Source organism: Carassius gibelio, chromosome B22 (genome assembly GCF_023724105.1).
Source record: "Carassius gibelio isolate Cgi1373 ecotype wild population from Czech Republic chromosome B22, carGib1.2-hapl.c, whole genome shotgun sequence".
Lineage (NCBI taxonomy): Eukaryota > Metazoa > Chordata > Actinopteri > Cypriniformes > Cyprinidae > Carassius > Carassius gibelio.
This window is the reverse complement of record NC_068417.1, coordinates 17,856,842-17,874,475: the sequence shown is the minus strand read 5'-3', so window position 1 is coordinate 17,874,475 and position 17,634 is coordinate 17,856,842. Positions and strand designations below refer to the sequence as shown.

General features: G+C 36.9%; 1 protein-coding gene across 1 annotated transcript; it reads left to right on the top strand.

The window, feature by feature from the left end:
• Positions 1-2,173: 2,173 nt before the first annotated feature.
• Positions 2,174-17,356, top strand: LOC127988466 (uncharacterized). Its single transcript, XM_052591226.1, has 11 exons — positions 2,174-2,440; positions 3,951-4,286; positions 4,869-4,991; positions 6,372-6,404; positions 9,542-9,592; positions 10,172-10,483; positions 13,945-14,253; positions 14,725-15,024; positions 15,679-15,975; positions 16,109-16,420; positions 16,677-17,356. Exons 1-11 carry the CDS (start codon positions 2,395-2,397, stop codon positions 16,757-16,759), a joined length of 2,202 nt encoding a protein of 733 aa, XP_052447186.1. The 5' UTR covers positions 2,174-2,394; the 3' UTR covers positions 16,760-17,356.
• The last annotated feature ends 278 nt before the right edge of the window (positions 17,357-17,634 follow it).

Sequence of the window (17,634 nt, the reverse complement as noted above, 5' to 3'; positions counted from 1 at the left end):
TCTTTTATTTTGGAGATAAGTCATGGTCCCTGTCTAATCATGGGATTCCCTAACATGAGGGTATCCTGCTATTGTTCTTTGATCATGTGTCTTGCTCTCATTGGTTGTTTTAGTCATGTGTCCTGTCTCTCATTGGTTGGCTCTGGTTGTCTGATAAAAATAGCCTTCATGTTGCCATTGTCTCCAGTCGAGTATTGTTGTAACCTGCTGTTGGTGAGTCAGGTCTGTTCAAGTTAAGTCTGTTCATTAGTGACCAAATAAATAGATTAGGCTATGTGGAAATGGATTATAACTGTAATCATAGATTACATCAGGTCATCTGTAATGTGTCTGCATGTTTTGCACTCTTTGGCCACCAAGTGGTTTTGTGAGCAAATGAAACCTTGAGAAATGAAACCTTTTGTGAACCACTTGGATGAAAAGCTTCAGTGCTTCATGAGGCTTCATCTCCCCATCACCAGTGTTCATGACAAGTCAAGTCTGTTCTTGCCAAGTCTCTGTTTGGATTATGTTTGTATTTTAGATTACTTTTGGAATAAAGCTGCTCTCTGGTTCTTAATCTTGCTTTCAGTGGACTACTTGTTGCATAAATAAAGAGAAACCACTAGTAGGTGGCTGCAAAAAAAGCAAGTGACCCTTGATTCATGAAGTGATTTTCATGAATCGTTGAATCATTGGCTCATTCGATTTTTTCAATAATACATTAATTCAGTAATGAAACACCACAGTGTGCTCCACACATGGGAGGAAGTATTGACTTTGCCTCATAAGTATGTGATCACCAATAAAGTAAAAGCAATACTATTTTAAGTTGATTCATAAGTGTTACCCTAATAAAATATGTTACCCCTGCTTTTCTTAGAAAATATGAAATTGAAGTGAAAAGACACTTTGGTGACCCATACTCAGAATTCATGCTCTACATTTAACCCATCCAAAGTGAACACACACACACAGCAGTGAACACACACACACCCGCAGCAGTGGGTAGTCAGTGGTACCTCAGTCGTGGTATTGTCGGCCCGACACTCGAACCCACAACCCTAGGGTTAGGGGTCAAACTCTCTAACCACTAGGCCACAACTTCCCTTTTTTATTTAAAGATGAGTCAGACATTGAAGTGAATTCCAGTTTCTGTGATTCTTCTGAAGAAGACTTCATGTATTTTGGCAATGTTCACAGACCAAAAAAAAAAAAAAAAAGATAAGATTTTTAATGCTTATCCAATCTTATTTTGTAGGTGACTTTTCTTTTTGTTTTAAAGATTCTTTCTTTGGATTTTGTGTCTACTCAAAAGAGAATACAGAGAAATTGTACATACATTTGTGTTTCTCTCTTTTCAAAGTTGACTTAGACAGGCAACTATTCAAGGCTCAGTCAGTCTGAATGCTATGGAAACAGTGGCGGAGCTAGAGTTTTATACAGGGGGTGGCCAGGGGGTGGCCAATGCAAATTCAGGAGGTCCATGACAGCAAATCAGTGTATAACTCCAACCTGGTATAAACAAATGGGATTTATAAAATTAATACTTTTATTTAGCAAAGATGTTTTCAAATGATCAAAAGTGATGATAAAGACATGTATAATGTTACAAAAGATTTCTATTTCAGATAAATGCTGCTTTTCTAAACTTTCTATTCATCAAAGGAACCTGAAACAATTCTACTAAGCTGTTTTCAACATGATAATAATAATTACTTTTTTGAGCAGCAAATCTGAATATTAGCATGATTTCTGAAGGATCATGTGATTGGAGTAATGATGCAAAATAAATAAATAAAGAAATAAATGAAATTGCAGGAATAAATTACATTTTAAAATATATTCGAATAGAAAGCAGTTATTTTAAAAAGTACAAATATTTCTGGATCAAATAAATGCAGGCTTGGTGAGCAGAATAAAATTCTTTAAAAAATTTTTTTTTTTTAAACTGGTAAAGTACACGTTCTTTTTTCTAAACAAAAACCACTGTGATCTTCCTTGGTGTCTTTGTAAGGCATTTATTTTTTATAATAGAATTAAAATATTTAATCTGCAGATTTGCATAATATACAACATTAATCTAAGGCTGATGCACGGGTTAATTTTTCATTCGTGACCAACAGCAGATGGCGGTAATGTGTTCATTTGAGAATGTGAGACGCCAAGAAAAAGAAGAAGAAGAAAAGTCTTGTTTTGAGCAGCTGAATAGCCAGCCAGATTTGTGAACAGAAACTTAATGCCTTTTTTTAGATTATGAAACACGAATAAATTCATTAGTTAATAACAGTCGGTATTAAATCTCTTAGTTTAGTGACTTTGTGAACAGTTATCGCCGCCCATCGGGTGAGCGCGTATAATATTCAGCGAAATTATATTCAGTCATCGAAATTTCGTTGGAATCAGAAAGAAAATATGAAGAGCTTTTTCATTATCGAGCTGTTTTTATTACTGATGTGCGGTAAGTGTAAGATTTATGGTTATTCGTAACATGTTTAGTTTCACTTTCACGACAGACATTTAAGGTTTATTTATTATATGTAATAATTATAATTATATATTTAATATATTAACAGTGATTACATTCATAACGTAAACAGCAAGGATAGCCTAATTCTTCAACGAATCTTAGTCTGTATAAAATCTTTCTTTTTAAAACAATATGCCACTTGTGGCCTTCTATACAAAGTTTGGGTGGGTCACAGTACGCCGCTCTCTATACGCGGAGTGAGCTACGCAGTTTGCGTAGGGTGCCATCTCATGCAGTTGCTCGAAACAAACAAACAAACAAACAAGTTTCGTTCGATCTCAGTATATACATATACAATCCTAAACACACACACACACACACACATATATTTATTAATCTATTTATTTAAAGCATTTTATGGTGTAAGCTGTAGGCAGTATAAGCACGTGACTTTCTCTCGTTCTCTCTCACTTCATTTGTGCGACTGAATACACATGAACATCTAGGCTACAGTGTATCAGGGAACATCAGTGCGGAGAAAAGATGAAGCCCGTTCATCACTTGCAGGCAGCTACATTCATAATCCCGTGAAACTTTTTTGACTCCTGACAGTAACGTTTTTTAATATGGTAATAACTTCGCCACCAACAATGCATCTGAGTTAATATTGTAGTTTCCATGAATTAAAATGTATTATATAAAACAACTAGGCAATTTGTTATTATTAATAATAGTCATATGATTGCATTGAATAACACTTTTAAAACATAATGTAATAAAAAAAAAATACATTATTACAAATGCCTGCAAAGGCGATCAAAACGATCAAATCCTTATTTAATATTGACCAACCATTTATTTCAAAGATCCACTTAATATTTAATTTTTGGCCATCTTTTTGAGATAGAAATGCTACAGTCTCTTTAATTTCTTCAACAAAAAAACATGTGGACTTCGCAGCCCTTACCATAATTAACCATGGTTTTATCGCAGTAAAACCGCTTCATTTTATTTTGTGTGATTTCTGAATGTCTGAGACTATAACTCTCTAGAGCTAAAATTGTAATTTATAAATAATGCAATTGAATTACAATTTATTTATTTATTTTATATTGTATTAACGTTTTATTTTGACCCCTTATAGTAAGTTTTTGTTTTTTTTTTGAAGGAGGGGCACTACTACTCTGCTAAGGGCACCTACTGTATTTGGCAAACAGAGGGCCATTTTACCCCAAGGGTCTTATTTGAATATTTTTACTAAATAAATACTAACAATTTCACTTCACAAATCCAGAAGATTTGTATAAAGGTGTCTGCTAAATAAATACATGCAATCCATAGATTCTAGATAAATGGATGAGATTTTCTCTCAGTTATTTGTTGGACTGCAAAAATCTTTATTTGTAGCTTGTGTTTATAAGACGAGACTAAATGATGTGGTGAATTTGTACAATGTTCTGTGAGTTTAATCTCTGAGAAACTGTTTCTGTTTGTTCTGCAGGTGTGTTTGGTGCTGAAACAGAAGAAGTGGAGACAGTATCACTGTCAGTGATGGAGGGAGATTCTGTCACTCTGAACACTGATCTCACTCAAATACGGGGAATTAATAAGATTGTGTGGAGGTTTGGAGTTGAAGGTCCAATCATTGCTGAAATTATTGAAAAGAAGTTGTCAAATAAAACTGATAAGAGATTTGGAGACAGACTGCAGGTGGATCTTCAGACTGGATCTCTGACCATCAGGAACATGAAAACTGAACACTCTGGACTTTATCAATTACAGATCGACCACACAAATGCTGGAAACTCAAAGAAGAATTTCAATGTTACCGTTTTAGGTGAGGATACTTGTTTTAGTAAGTTGTTTTCAAATGTGTATTGCTTAATAAATGAAATTTAATTAAACTGATTTTTAAGGTGCAGTAAACAAAACATTACTACACTGTGTTCAGCAGTCTATCATAGTTTTAGTTTCATGATATCACAGTCATGCTGTTGTTCTGATTATCATCACAGCTGTGATTGGTCCACAGGTGATCACATGACTGATACTCAGAACAGATGTTGATTTTATACAATATCTCTAGAAAGATTCAGATCTGATCGTTCATCATCTATCTGTAATTCAGATGACGTGATGATGTCTGAATCATGAGGAATCAGATTTTCCTTTTCAAATAAACTTCATGACTTTATACTTTAACGTTCAGAGCTCAAAACTTCTTTCCCAGAAGAATTCTAAGCTTAAAATATGTGATAAATGCAGACTCGGATTTCTGATAATAATATTAATCTTCCCTACTGTTTCAATGTTAAAATGAATTTAAGGATCATTAATAGAGATGTAGTTATCAGATCTTCTCATGTTATACAGTGCTGATGTTTAAAGTGTTTGTTCCTGTCTCTCTTTATTATTACAGTACCAGAACGGTCTTCAGGTGCTGCTGCAGGAATATGTGTTACTCTTTTACTGATAGCTGCAGCTGGAGCTGCTGTTGCTTTTTACTATCGCCACAGAATCTGTGATCAAAAGCGTTTAATGGGTAAGTGTTACTACTCATACAGCAAGTGTAACATGAGCTTTATCATGACACAGTAGAGTTTGAATGTATAATATGATTTTCCATAGTCAACAGTTATTTTTGTTACCATAAGTTCTTCTAATGACTGTTTTACTGCAATATTTAACCCTTTCACACTTGAGTTTTTTTTATAAACGACCATTATTTTCGAATGTATCTCTTTATTGTTTCCATGGCGACGCGTCATGCTTGTCATGTGACACAATACAGATCTGTATGACACATGGATCGCTTTTATTTAGTTTTTCCTGTTTTATTCAAAATTTTCCCAAAACATGCTCACTATATTATGAAATATTTGAAATTCCGATCCTGAATATGTGCAAGTTAATATATTTGGTAGCTTAAACACTTTTATATGGACCGTGTTAGTTGATCTATATTGGGTGATGGGCGCTGCCATGTTAGTTCACGCTGAATCTGAGCTGTGGGATTTATCAACACACACATTCATCCTCACCTCCTGAAAACACATAAAAGTAAAACTGAGAGAAGAGCCGAGTAAACTTTATAGTTATCTACACAATCTGTATATGATATCAATAAAAACATGTCGTCAGATTGTATTTGTAAGGATCATTATTGCCGTTCCCACAGACAACAGGATATATTTTACAATGTATGTAAATGTAAAGGTACTCATGTGTATTTAAATATCTGAAACATAAAATAAGCATTATATGATCGAAAACACTGAATATTTGTGATAATATGACAAGTGGTCAGCACGTCGGATCTGGCTCTGCTCCAGCCAAAGCACGAAAGTGGATTTAAATTCAGCATTTGATGACGTGATGCACTGAAACATCTAATCACACCAGTGTGATCGTACACGTTAAAGGGTTAATAACATCTGTGGTCGCACAGGTTGCACAAGACCTTAAATCATAATCCTGCTCTCTTTTGCCCATTTTGAATTGTAGCTGGTCTGCCTGGACTCTTCATATCACCTGACAGATGTAGATGTAAAACAAGAAAAAGAAATGTCAAGTGTCAATGAATCTGTTGCCTCTTATCTGCTCATTAGTTTTACTTGTTTATGCTTGCTTAAAAGGATGGGTCAATCAAAAAAAAAAAGTTAAATGCCATCCTACTGAGCTCTCTCTCTCTCTCTCTCTCTCTCTCTCTCTCTTTCTCTCTTTAATGCTATAATAGTTCTTAGAAACTTTTCTGTTAAAGGACCATAATAGTATTGTAATTGACTGATGAGCAAAGAGGAAAATTTTCACCAAAAAACCACTTAACTGCACATACAGTCGTCAAATGGTGTTTGAAAAACATTTTGTTGATCATCTCTAATGATCTCCTGTTTTCTCCATTTTTATGTGCTGATATGTCAAGAACCAGAGATCTCTGAACCAATGTTAAACGAGAGTAAGTATTACAGCTGAAATGGCAAACTGAGATTTTCGGACAGTAGAGTTATGTATGTGTGTTCATATTCAGTGTTTCCATGTTGTTGTTTTTTCTTACCACATGCTCTGTTTGTAATTTAATGCAATAATTCATATAATGTGTGATTGTCCATTACTGAGTTGCATGACATAATACTAATGCAATACACTAATTTCTGAATATTTGTTAGAAATGCAGAACTGACCACAACTACATTATAGTTCACAGAACTAAGAGCAAGGCTGAGACATGTAGCATGAAGCTTACTGTGGCTGTTTTGAGGTTTGTGTTGGCTGTCTATCTCACATCTGTATGTGTCACTGTTTATGGCTTCATTCAGCTTCTTCTTTCAGACACTATTACAGAAACTCTGAAGATGGAGATGCACTGGTGTTTTTTTTTCCTTGCTTTAATGCTTTTGTTTCCTAATACTTTAAGTGAATTAATCTACCATTTCATATCTGATCATTACTATTACTTTATTTATAGAAAATATGTATACATTATATATAAAAGATATATTACACATAGAACAAAAATATATAATTTAGAAACATTTACAAAAATATGATTATTTATAAAAAAAAAAAAAAAAAAAAGAAGAAATAAAATTAGGTAACACTTGAATATAGGGACCAATTCTCACTATTAACTGGCTGATTGTTAACAAGCCTATTATTAACATATTGCCTGTTTATTAGTACTTATAAAGCATTTATTCTTTGTGACCCCATATACTACATCCCTAATGCTACACAATACCTTAACTTAAAGGGGACATCAGAAGACATTTTCCACAAGTTGGTAGGATTCTTTATGGTCTTCTAGAAAAGTCTATAGCATACTTCGGTTAAATTTTTTCAATGGTAGTGTAAAAAAACCCCTGTAAAAAACAGATCTGTTCACTGTTCACTGTTCTGGGTTAGCAGCAGTTCTCTGAGAATGGAAACTTTAGCCGCATTCGTCGTGGAACTTGCTAACTAGCACATTATTAGAAAAGGTGATTTGTAATGATTCATAGAAAAAAAACAGCTTATGTTCACGTCTTCTGTAGGTGTAGCTGGATCACGAATGAGTCACGCAAAGATAGACGCAGTTATGTAGATCAGGGGGCACGTTCAAAAACAGAAGTAATCCTCTGCATCTTCAGCAGTTCAGATGTCGGGAGTTAATGATGACTGCTGTGTTCATTATTACATCCAACAACAAAACACCTCAAATGCTTTGGAGCCATTCTCATCTACATCTGTGAACATCTTGATCTGAGAAAGTGATTATGATTTTTGGTGGATTTTATAAAAACACTGGGCAAATTTTATCGTTATAGTTTTGTGTACACACACTTTAAGACACATTTATGTTCAAACAACATGTAAAAGTGCATTTTGCATCTGATTTTCCCTTTAACAACTACCTTACTAATAGGAGTTTGAGGCTAAAGTCGTAGTTTATAGTTTGTTAATAGTGAGAATTGGAACCAAATAATATTTAGATTTATTATTTATTCTCCTTTAACTAATTCGAAACCTGTATGTAAATATTTTGATTAATTTTATTTTTTTCTGTCTCCAAGATGAAAGTCAAAGTCAAGTTTGGAATGACATGGGAAAATTAATGTCAGAATTTACATTGTTGGGTTAACTTAATGTTTTTCAGTGATTGATGAATTGGGATCTCGCTAGAGAGATGAATCGCCTTCGAGTGTTAACAAAACAAGCCAATGAATGTTGGTGTGTGAGATTTGCATCGCACACCCCGCCCCGCAACGCGGGTATATAAAAGAGACCGCGAGCAGTCGCACATTCAGATTTTCAGTGAGGAGTGCCTGTGACGGTGTGCCTCGGCCATACAGCATTGGTACAGCAACTGTGGCGACGGAAAGTTCCCTCTTTAATGGAACGAGGGTTACATACGTAACCGAGACGTTTCCCTTTCAGGTAGTCACGTTCAAGATTACGTCAGAGACTGACGAATTGGAATCCGTATGGAAAATGACACTATTTCTGACCCCCTCCAGTGCCCTGCGAAAGCCAGCAAGTCCCCCCACCAGGTTGGGTGGAAGATAGGACTGGGCTTAGGTCAAAGGAACCCGCCACTGATGTTCATACAATTGGAATTGGATAACACTGGGAAAACGTACCCAAGTAGAGGAATCACTACACACGGCACCTAGCTCAGCACAAGGACTGACCATGGTCATACACACGAGTGCTGGACCTGGCGTCTTGCGCTCCGCCATGCCTGACTGCCGAGGGTGTGGGAGGAACTTCAACAGGGTTCACCAAAAGGCAAACTGAACTGAGAAGCACTTAAACACACATATTCAGTCCATAGAGGGGAATGGCGCAGCAAGAGTCTGAGTTGAGCATTACAGGCAATCTGAGGCAACTCCACAAGTGGACACAGGCTCTACACCGAGATTATAGAATCTTGCAAACCTGTTAGGTGTCACCCAGCTGGCAGCACAACAGATGTCTTATATCGAGGCATCCCGTGCCAAAGCCCAAGAGGAAGCCACAGCTCTTGTAGAGCTACAAGGGGGCAAGGTTAAGCCTCCTTGCCTCCCTAAGGAACCTGATGACCAGGTTGTGCTTCCCAACGGACTTGCCGTCTACTGCATCATGATGTGCAGTAAACGGCAAGAAAAGGAGAGCACAAACATGATCGGGCATCTACACGGGTTTTCCCCGGTCCGGAAGAACACCAATCAACGAACAGGTTCCACTTCAGCATGTAGGCACGCCTTATAGAGGGTGCTCTAGCTGAATTGATGGTGTTTGCTACAGCTGGAGGTAAACCACCTAGAAGCTCCGCATCCTGTTCAGAGACCATATGTGGATATTTCATAGGTCTAGGCGTGGCCTAGGTCTAGGCGTAGATCCTTCCTCAGGAATACGCCAAGGAGGGGCTGTCGTGAGGATCATCAGTTCAGCATCGGGGTGCACAATGCAAATCTTGCATGCCAACATTCATTGGCTTGTTTTGTTAACACTCAAAGGTGATTCATCTCTCTAGTGAGATCCCAATTCCTCATTGATGTAACATTGAACATGACTGACTGAAAGGGAACCACACATCTTCATCTACATTCTCACAATTTAATTTAACATTTCTAGTTCCTGCTGTGACAGAGGAAGACACAGACACTGGACAACTATGGAAAACATGTAAGTATTTCAACTCATATAGCAAGAGTTTAACTAATTTAACTTGTATTATTAAGACATAACATTAATGTAAACCGTTATCGATTGTTATACTACGGGGCAGAATGCTTGAATCTGATTGGTTGTCGAACAATCTGAGGTGTGCAAATATTTTCTGGGAAACGCACAGTGAACGTAGTTTTAGGGAGCTCTCCTGACCGCATACAGTTCCATATAACACAACTACATTGTTTGGTGGAAGAATAAGTTTTATTTATATAATTTCACCTTATTTGCTCCTGTTGTATTCTGTGAAACCTTACTACGTTTATGGAATAACCATTTTATAAAAGCAATAAGCCTCATGAAGCTGTGGTTTACAGTGAATGTATAAAAGTTAGGGATGACACAAAGCGGAGTGCCTAAAACCAACTTTGCTGTCATAAATGCACTGTAAACCACAGCTTCACAAGGCTTATTAACCTTATATGTAGTTCCCCAGAAACAGTTGTGGTTCTAACAAAGTGTTTCTGACTTGTCAATTGCGCTCATCCACTTACATTCTCCTCATTTCTCTGTTTCTGTGCACTGCTGTGACAGATGAAGAGAAGTATTTGTCAGTGATTGAGGGAGAATCTGTCACTCTAAAAACTGATGCTGAAATAAAAGGGGATGATCAGGTCCTGTGGATGTTTGGTCCTCAAGAAACTCTCATAGCTGAAATCAAAAGTGAAACCAGAGAGATCAGCACCTTTGATGGTACTGATGGGAGATTCAAAGACAAACTGAAACTAGGCAAGACTGCATCCCTGACCATCACAAACATCACAGCTGACCACAATGGAGTCTATAAACTACAGACCAGCAGCAGCAGAGGAACCTCGTTTCAAAGATTCATTGTAACTGTCAGAGGTAAGAATCATACTTTTTTCAGTATAATGATCACATTTCTTTATTGCCAGTTATTTCAGACATTAAGCTTGATACACAGTGTTGTTTTTGGCAGCCCTTTTAGTTTAAGTCTTTGTCTTAGTCTTTTGGACGAAAATGCTTTTTAGTTTGAGTCACATTTTAGTCACTTATAAACTTGATAGTTTTAGTCGACGAAAACACAAAAAGGTTTTAGTCAAGTTTTAGTCAATTTTAGTAAAAAACAAAAAAGTATTCTTTAACATTAATTTAGGTTAAAAAGTATTGGAAATTGACTTAGGTTTGACAGGTTGTAACGAGTGTTGCAATTTTAATAAACTTTCAGTGCGCAAAACCATGATAATATGAAACGCTTCAGAACAGAGCGCACAAAGTGCGTATGCACATCGCGGGTGCAGAATGATGTGCTCAAAGCAACATGGAGTCACAGTGTGCTGCACTGCTCAAGTGCACATTAAAAGTACGTGCATCCCCGTCCCAGGTGCAGCCCCTCCTCGATCTGCAGGTTGCAGCTGGGTGCTTCTCCAAAACAGGCAGAAATGGTATGCATTGTGAACGTCAGACTTATAATCATTTTCGTTCCACCTCGTCTCGTCAACGAAAACTCGAAAACGTCTCGTCATGTTTTAGTCACATTAGAGCCATTTTTAGCTAGTCATCGTCGCGTTATCGTCATAAAAAAAGGTGCGTCGACGAAATCATTTGGTTGTCGTCATCGTTGACGAAAACTACATTGTTGATACATTACCATAAATTTGTGTGAGTTTTCAACATGCTGAACAAAAATTTTGACATTAAAAATATTTGAAAAAAAAAAAAAACTCATTAGACATGATAATTTCTGTTCATATCAGATAAGGTAAAATTATGGAAACTATTTGTTAAATTAACACATTTCTTTGTCTTTATGTTTCGATGCCTTCTGACAATTCTCAGTTCTTACATGGGCCCATGGAAAGAAGTATGAACATTTAAGCCTTTTTGTCTGCTCACAAACTTCTTCAAAGTTTATTATTACATTCACACATTATATAGTTGCATTGCAGGGAGTGGTGTTTTAGTTTATCCAGTGAGATATGGATTACACAAGTGTTGAGTATGAGCCAGAACAACAAGTTAGCTGAGGTAAGCATATAGTCAGCCATTAGTGGACATATAAGGACTAAGTAGAACACTTCAACTTTCAGTATAGGATAAACTAAACCCAATAACCTGGGCCCACAGAGGTCCCACCCCATCCTTCACCGATTCAACTCTATGTATCATCTGTGCATGTGTGTATACATTGAGGTAAAGAGACTTAAAATTAAAGAACAGATGGAGGAAGAACCCAGATGGGTGGAGGGGTTGCACACTCCAACAATAATAGGAAACATACGTGGAAAGAGCCGTGGAAAGAGCAGGAGTAAGAAGGGAGGAGGGATTGCAAAGAGGCAAACTCACAGTAATATCTGACAGAGGCCTTTATAGAATCTAACACTATTATAACACAGTTTATTGGTAAACCATAAAACCATTTAGAGATTGATATTTTTACCTGCATAATCAGTGTTTTGTGGTACTACAGCACTTTCCATTGCATTTAGTAGTAGCTGATTTTCTTTCCTTTTATTTACGGATGTAACATAAACATGCACGGATGAATGATAAAAGTATACAGTTTCCCCACAATCTTTACTGTTATGTTGAACAAAAAAGCCATAAAACATAACAACATGTTTAATCTAGAATTGGCCAACGTCATTGCATAGGAAACGGTATCAACGTCCCTCCCTTGCTTTTGTATGTGTTTTGACAACATGATCTAAATAAAACATTTCAAGACAATACGTTATTAAATCATTTACTTTCAAATTGTGTCGCAGCTGCAGTCATATCTAGGACCATTTATCTTCCTTTTGTAAACTCTCCATGACAATGTACCATTCTTTTACTTCATTTGTCCTATTGATGACAGACGTAAACATGTGGACGGTGTCAGAAAGTGATCGCGCATCTGTACAATGTATCAAGTGTAAACAAGATTGTGATGTCCGGTTCACGAACGAATCATTCGATTTAACTGGTTCGTCTTAGTGAACCAGTTGAACCAGTTCACCATATCAGACAGAATTGTCGAAATGGTTTGTGTCTCCAGTAAGTTTTAATCCACAAATTCACGTTATTGTAAATTCAAGTTATTCACTTTATTTTAATGTGGCTGAACACTCCCTCTAAGTCAAAATAAACATATATTCTGGAGTAATTAATTTACTCAAACAGTAAAATGACTGAAGATAAACACCGAGCAGAGCAGCATGCCATTTAGAATGGTTCTCGTTCTTCAGGAACCGATTACATCGGTTTTCGAATCACCAGTACAGTGAACAGAAAACCGTTTCTTTTGGACACGTCCGATTTGAGAACCTATGAGCTGATGATACTGCGCATGAGTGATTCAGCGTGAAGTTACCAAACAGATTGCCTATGACTGACACAACACATCTGAACTGAACTGGTTCAGTTGTTTTATGGTTATGTTATGATTACTGACTTTATTTGAATGTGTATTTTCATCCCGCCCCAGGATGATAGACTTCACATCATGTCATCCCAAATTACGTCATTACTTCTGGGATTCGATGAACTGGGTTCATTGAAACAAACTGTCTGAAAGAACCAGTTCGTAGAAAAGAACTGTAATTCCCATCACTAGCAACACTCGCATTCAGCATAATCAAGTGTCAGCCATTAAGCGAGTTAAACGTCAGCCTATGGTGAGACAATGACTATTCATAAAAACCTTGCAAATGATTGAGCCCTGGGGCAAGTTCAAGCTCAAACCGGTGTGCAAAATTTTGCTATTGTTTCCAGGTTGAATGACATGCAATGGTATGCAACAGGGTTTGAGATACGTTTTCTCTTGTTTGGTGGGTGTGTCAAAAATGTCAGCCAAATCAGCAACAACAAATGTAAACAACACGGTACTGGAACTCGCATGTAATCTACATCTAAATAAATTCACAAGGGCAAGTATATTGTTTGCACGTTTATTTAAATTAAAGGCAAAAACACGTATTTATACCAATTTCATCAGGCTCCGAAAATTCTTAAAAAAAAAAAAACACAAATAATGGCCTTGTCATCTGCCATAGTTGCAACTATTGCATTATCAGAACAGGGTTTTTATGCACCACTGTTTCCGTTTGAAAAACTTTTTGCTCCGATCTTGTCGGGGCTGAACGCAGCCCCTCAGATACAAAACGAGCCATTTTGTGGCACTTGATTAAATAAATGCTTTGTTAATAATGAGGAGGGTGATTTAAGCTATGGCATTTGCAGGATGTTTCAAAGCAAATTTGATTTCTCATGTCATGACCTTTTGAAAATGATAAAACAACTTCCACACTTGATCTAAAGGCAACCTTTTTTCTTCCTTTTATGCGCTGCTGTCCCAAATGAAGTCGTGGTAATGTCAGTGACGGAGGGACAATCAGTCACTTTATACCCTGATGATACTGAAGCACAGAAAGATGATCTGATTGTGTGGATGTTTGGAGATGAAGACAATCTCATTGCTCAAATGACTGGAAAGACCAGAGCAACATATGAAGGTACTGATGGGATATTCAGAGACAGACTGAAGCTGGACAAGAGGACTGGATCGCTGACCATCAGGAACATGCGGACAGAGCAATCTGGACTTTACAAACTACAGATGAGCAGCAGCAGCAAAGGAACCACAAACAAGAGATTCAACATCGTAATAAATTGTGAGTAGCTGTGTTGTAGTCTATTTTTAAAAGCATCTTTGTGAGATGATTTTGTTCTTTGTTTTTACTAAAACATTCTTACAGACCAAAATGGCTTTCAAAATGTTATGCCCACACACATATAGATAAATTATTTGTTAAAAATGTATATTATTATTATAATTATGCATGTTATTTTTACAGTTTATTACCAACTTACAAATAACAGTACACACACAGTAGGGCCTTTTGCACCGCTTTAGTTCCAGAACTAAATATGCAGTACTAAAGTACTGGGATACTTTTGTGTGAACTATTTCCCAGTATCAGTTAAAGGGTTGCATTCACACAGACAGTGTGTACTAGGAAGTGATGCAAGCTGGTCGACAGCGACGCCATATGTGCGTAGCGTTCAACAACAAAAACAATGAAGCTTTACTAACTCACATGTAAAAATCTTTCTATGTTTCTATGTGCTGCTGTGGCATAAAGTGAATAATGTGTCCGTGAAGGAGGGAGAGTCTTTGATTCTGAAGACTAATGCTGAAATACGGAAAAAAGATAAGATACTGTGGGTGTTTGGAGATGAAAACACTCTCATAGCTGAAATCAATGAAGGGAATGGAAACATCTCTACTTCTGATGGGAGATTTGGAGGCAGTCTGGGGCTGGACATTAGTACTGGATCCCTGACCATTAGAAACATCACAACTGAACACACTGGAGTTTATAAACAGAAGGTCATCAGCAAAAAAGGGACCACAATCAAGAGAATTAATGTTTCTGTGAGAGGTGAGTATCTCTTTTTTTGCAGATGATCCAGCTCAAACTGTGCAGACTCCATGCTAAAAAAAAAAAAAAAAAAAAACTTTATGATGTACATTTTGCAACATAACTGTGTGTACATGTAATGGTATTTTATAATTAACTTCAGAATTATGCCTGCCATCAAAGTGAAAATGGTGACATTTGCCAAGTATGGTAACCCATACTTGGAATTGGTGCTCTGCATTTAACCAATCCGAGTGCCCACACACAGCAGTGAGAAGAGAACACACTATGAACACACACCCGGAGCAGTGGGCAGCTATATCCAGCGCCCGGGGAGCAACTGGGGGTTCAGTGTCTTGTTCAAGTGCTACATCAATGGGTGTTGGGTACTGGGGGGAAGAGAGTGATGTTCATTAACTCTTAAAACTTGGCTGAAAGATGCCATTCCAGAGAGTGCACTTCATCTGCTAGACTTTCAGATGTTCAGAATATATCTCAATATATTATTTATCGCCCAGCCCATGTCCATTTCAAGTTGATTTTAAAACCATACATGAATGGTTTTTGTGCATTACTGTCAAACTGTGTTCACATGCACACATTTATATATTGGAAACTCTATTTCTGAAGAAACTGTTTCTCTTTGTCTTTGTGCTGTTGTCACATCTGTCACAGTGATGATGATTTTAGGGGTGAAGGGCAAGAATGTGACTCTAAACCCTGATATCGAAACACGGAGAGATGATCTGCTCCTGTGGATGTTTGGAGATGAAAACTATCTCATTGCTCAGCTGAATGGAGAGACCAAAGAGACCATATACGCTGAGGCCGATGACAGATTCAGAGACAGACTACAGCTGGACAAGAACACTGGATCTCTCACCATCAAGAACATCCCAACCGGACCTTATAAACTACAGATCGTCAGCAGTCGAAGAACCTCGTACCAGAAGTTCAGAGTTTTCATTTGTTGTAAGTCCTTCAGTTTCACTTCAAAATGTTTTCATCCAGCAGCAGATAAAATGACATGATACCTCAGTTGAATCTGACAATGTAATACCAACTTTATTTTAGTAAAGAGTAACATTCTTTGTTTGTTCTTCAGGTGAGTCCGGTCCCAAGATAGTGTCAGCGATGGTGGGAGAATGTCTAATTCTAATCACTGACTTTACCATAGAAATGGGTGAGCGGGTACATTGGATCTTTCAAGATAAAACCCTAGCAGCTGGAATGAATGGAGACATCAGTAAGACTTCCTATGGCGATGTGAGATTCAAAGGCAGACTGGAGCTGCATCATCAAACCGGATCTCTGACCATCAAGAACACCAGAACCAGTGACACTGGAATTTATCAACTAAGGTTCGTCAGTAGATGTGGAGAGAACATTTGCTGGGAATTCAACGTCACGGTCTATGGTGAGCAAATCAACTCTTCTAATATGATGCGATTTGCCTGCAGTCTGAACATTCTATATCATCAGAGTACTTTCCTCTTGCTTTGGTATGTTTTGGAGACCGAGTTCACAAATATGACAATGTCTTCATTTGCGAGAAGAGAACAAGTGCTCAATTACTGCTGAGCTTAGTAATTGGTAATTTTATGCTAAATTCAACAGAATTGATCTCAAGATCTTCCTTCTTTTTAACGTCTCTCATGTTCTTTGTATTTCAGATTCTACAAAGATTAAATCAGCAGCTGTAATGATGAATGAAGTGTCTTCTGAATTAGCGAATATGCAGCAGACGCAAGTTTAGGCTGATGAAGTAAGACACAACCACCAGTGTCAATCATTGTGAAATCAACAACTGATCCTCTGAACCTGACCTCTAGAATACATCCACTGAAACTGCGAAATTAACCTGTGCACCTCTTAAACGTAAATATGGATGGAGTCCTGTGGCATTAAGGGTGGGGGGCGGCAGGGGGTCTGGTTATGTTGCAATATTGTAAAAATATATTTTAATCCAGAAAGGCAAGCCTATGGATATTACACATGCAACGTGTAAACTTTGTTTAAGAATTATTTCATCAGACACAAATCTACTTCATATACTGATAATGCTATATACAGTAGCTACATGTTTTAATTTACTCCATTAATATTTCTATTGTTGCCTGAACATGTAGGCTAGTGCAAAAAAAAAAAAAAATAATTGAATAATGTAGAAGTGTATTTTATTTCTGTTTTTCAAAATGTTGGATGAAATCAGTTTTTCTTTTTCTCTCTCTTTCTTTTTTTTATGATTGCAGTGTTAATTTTCATTATAGGCTTATAATAAATTAACCTGTTTTGAAAGCTTAAAAAAAAAAAAAAAACTTTTTCAGGGAAGAGTAATCTAGCATAATCTTTACCTAGCAGCGCATCAGTTTTGCGGTGATGCACTATTGAAATCATTGTAATATTAATTTAAGAATTAAAAAGTAATTTAATAATATGAATAGGCCTAATAATCAGGAGAATGTAACAGGCCTTCATTAATTGAAAAGGACAAATTAGATATAACTAAAGTGTTGGTCTTCAAATAAGGAAACCGGTGCAGTTAATTGCTGGCGTCAGTCACAAAATGTATATAGGCCTATAAAAATAAAAAAAATAGGTTAATCTTTGTGAGGACGCCAGTTTAAATTC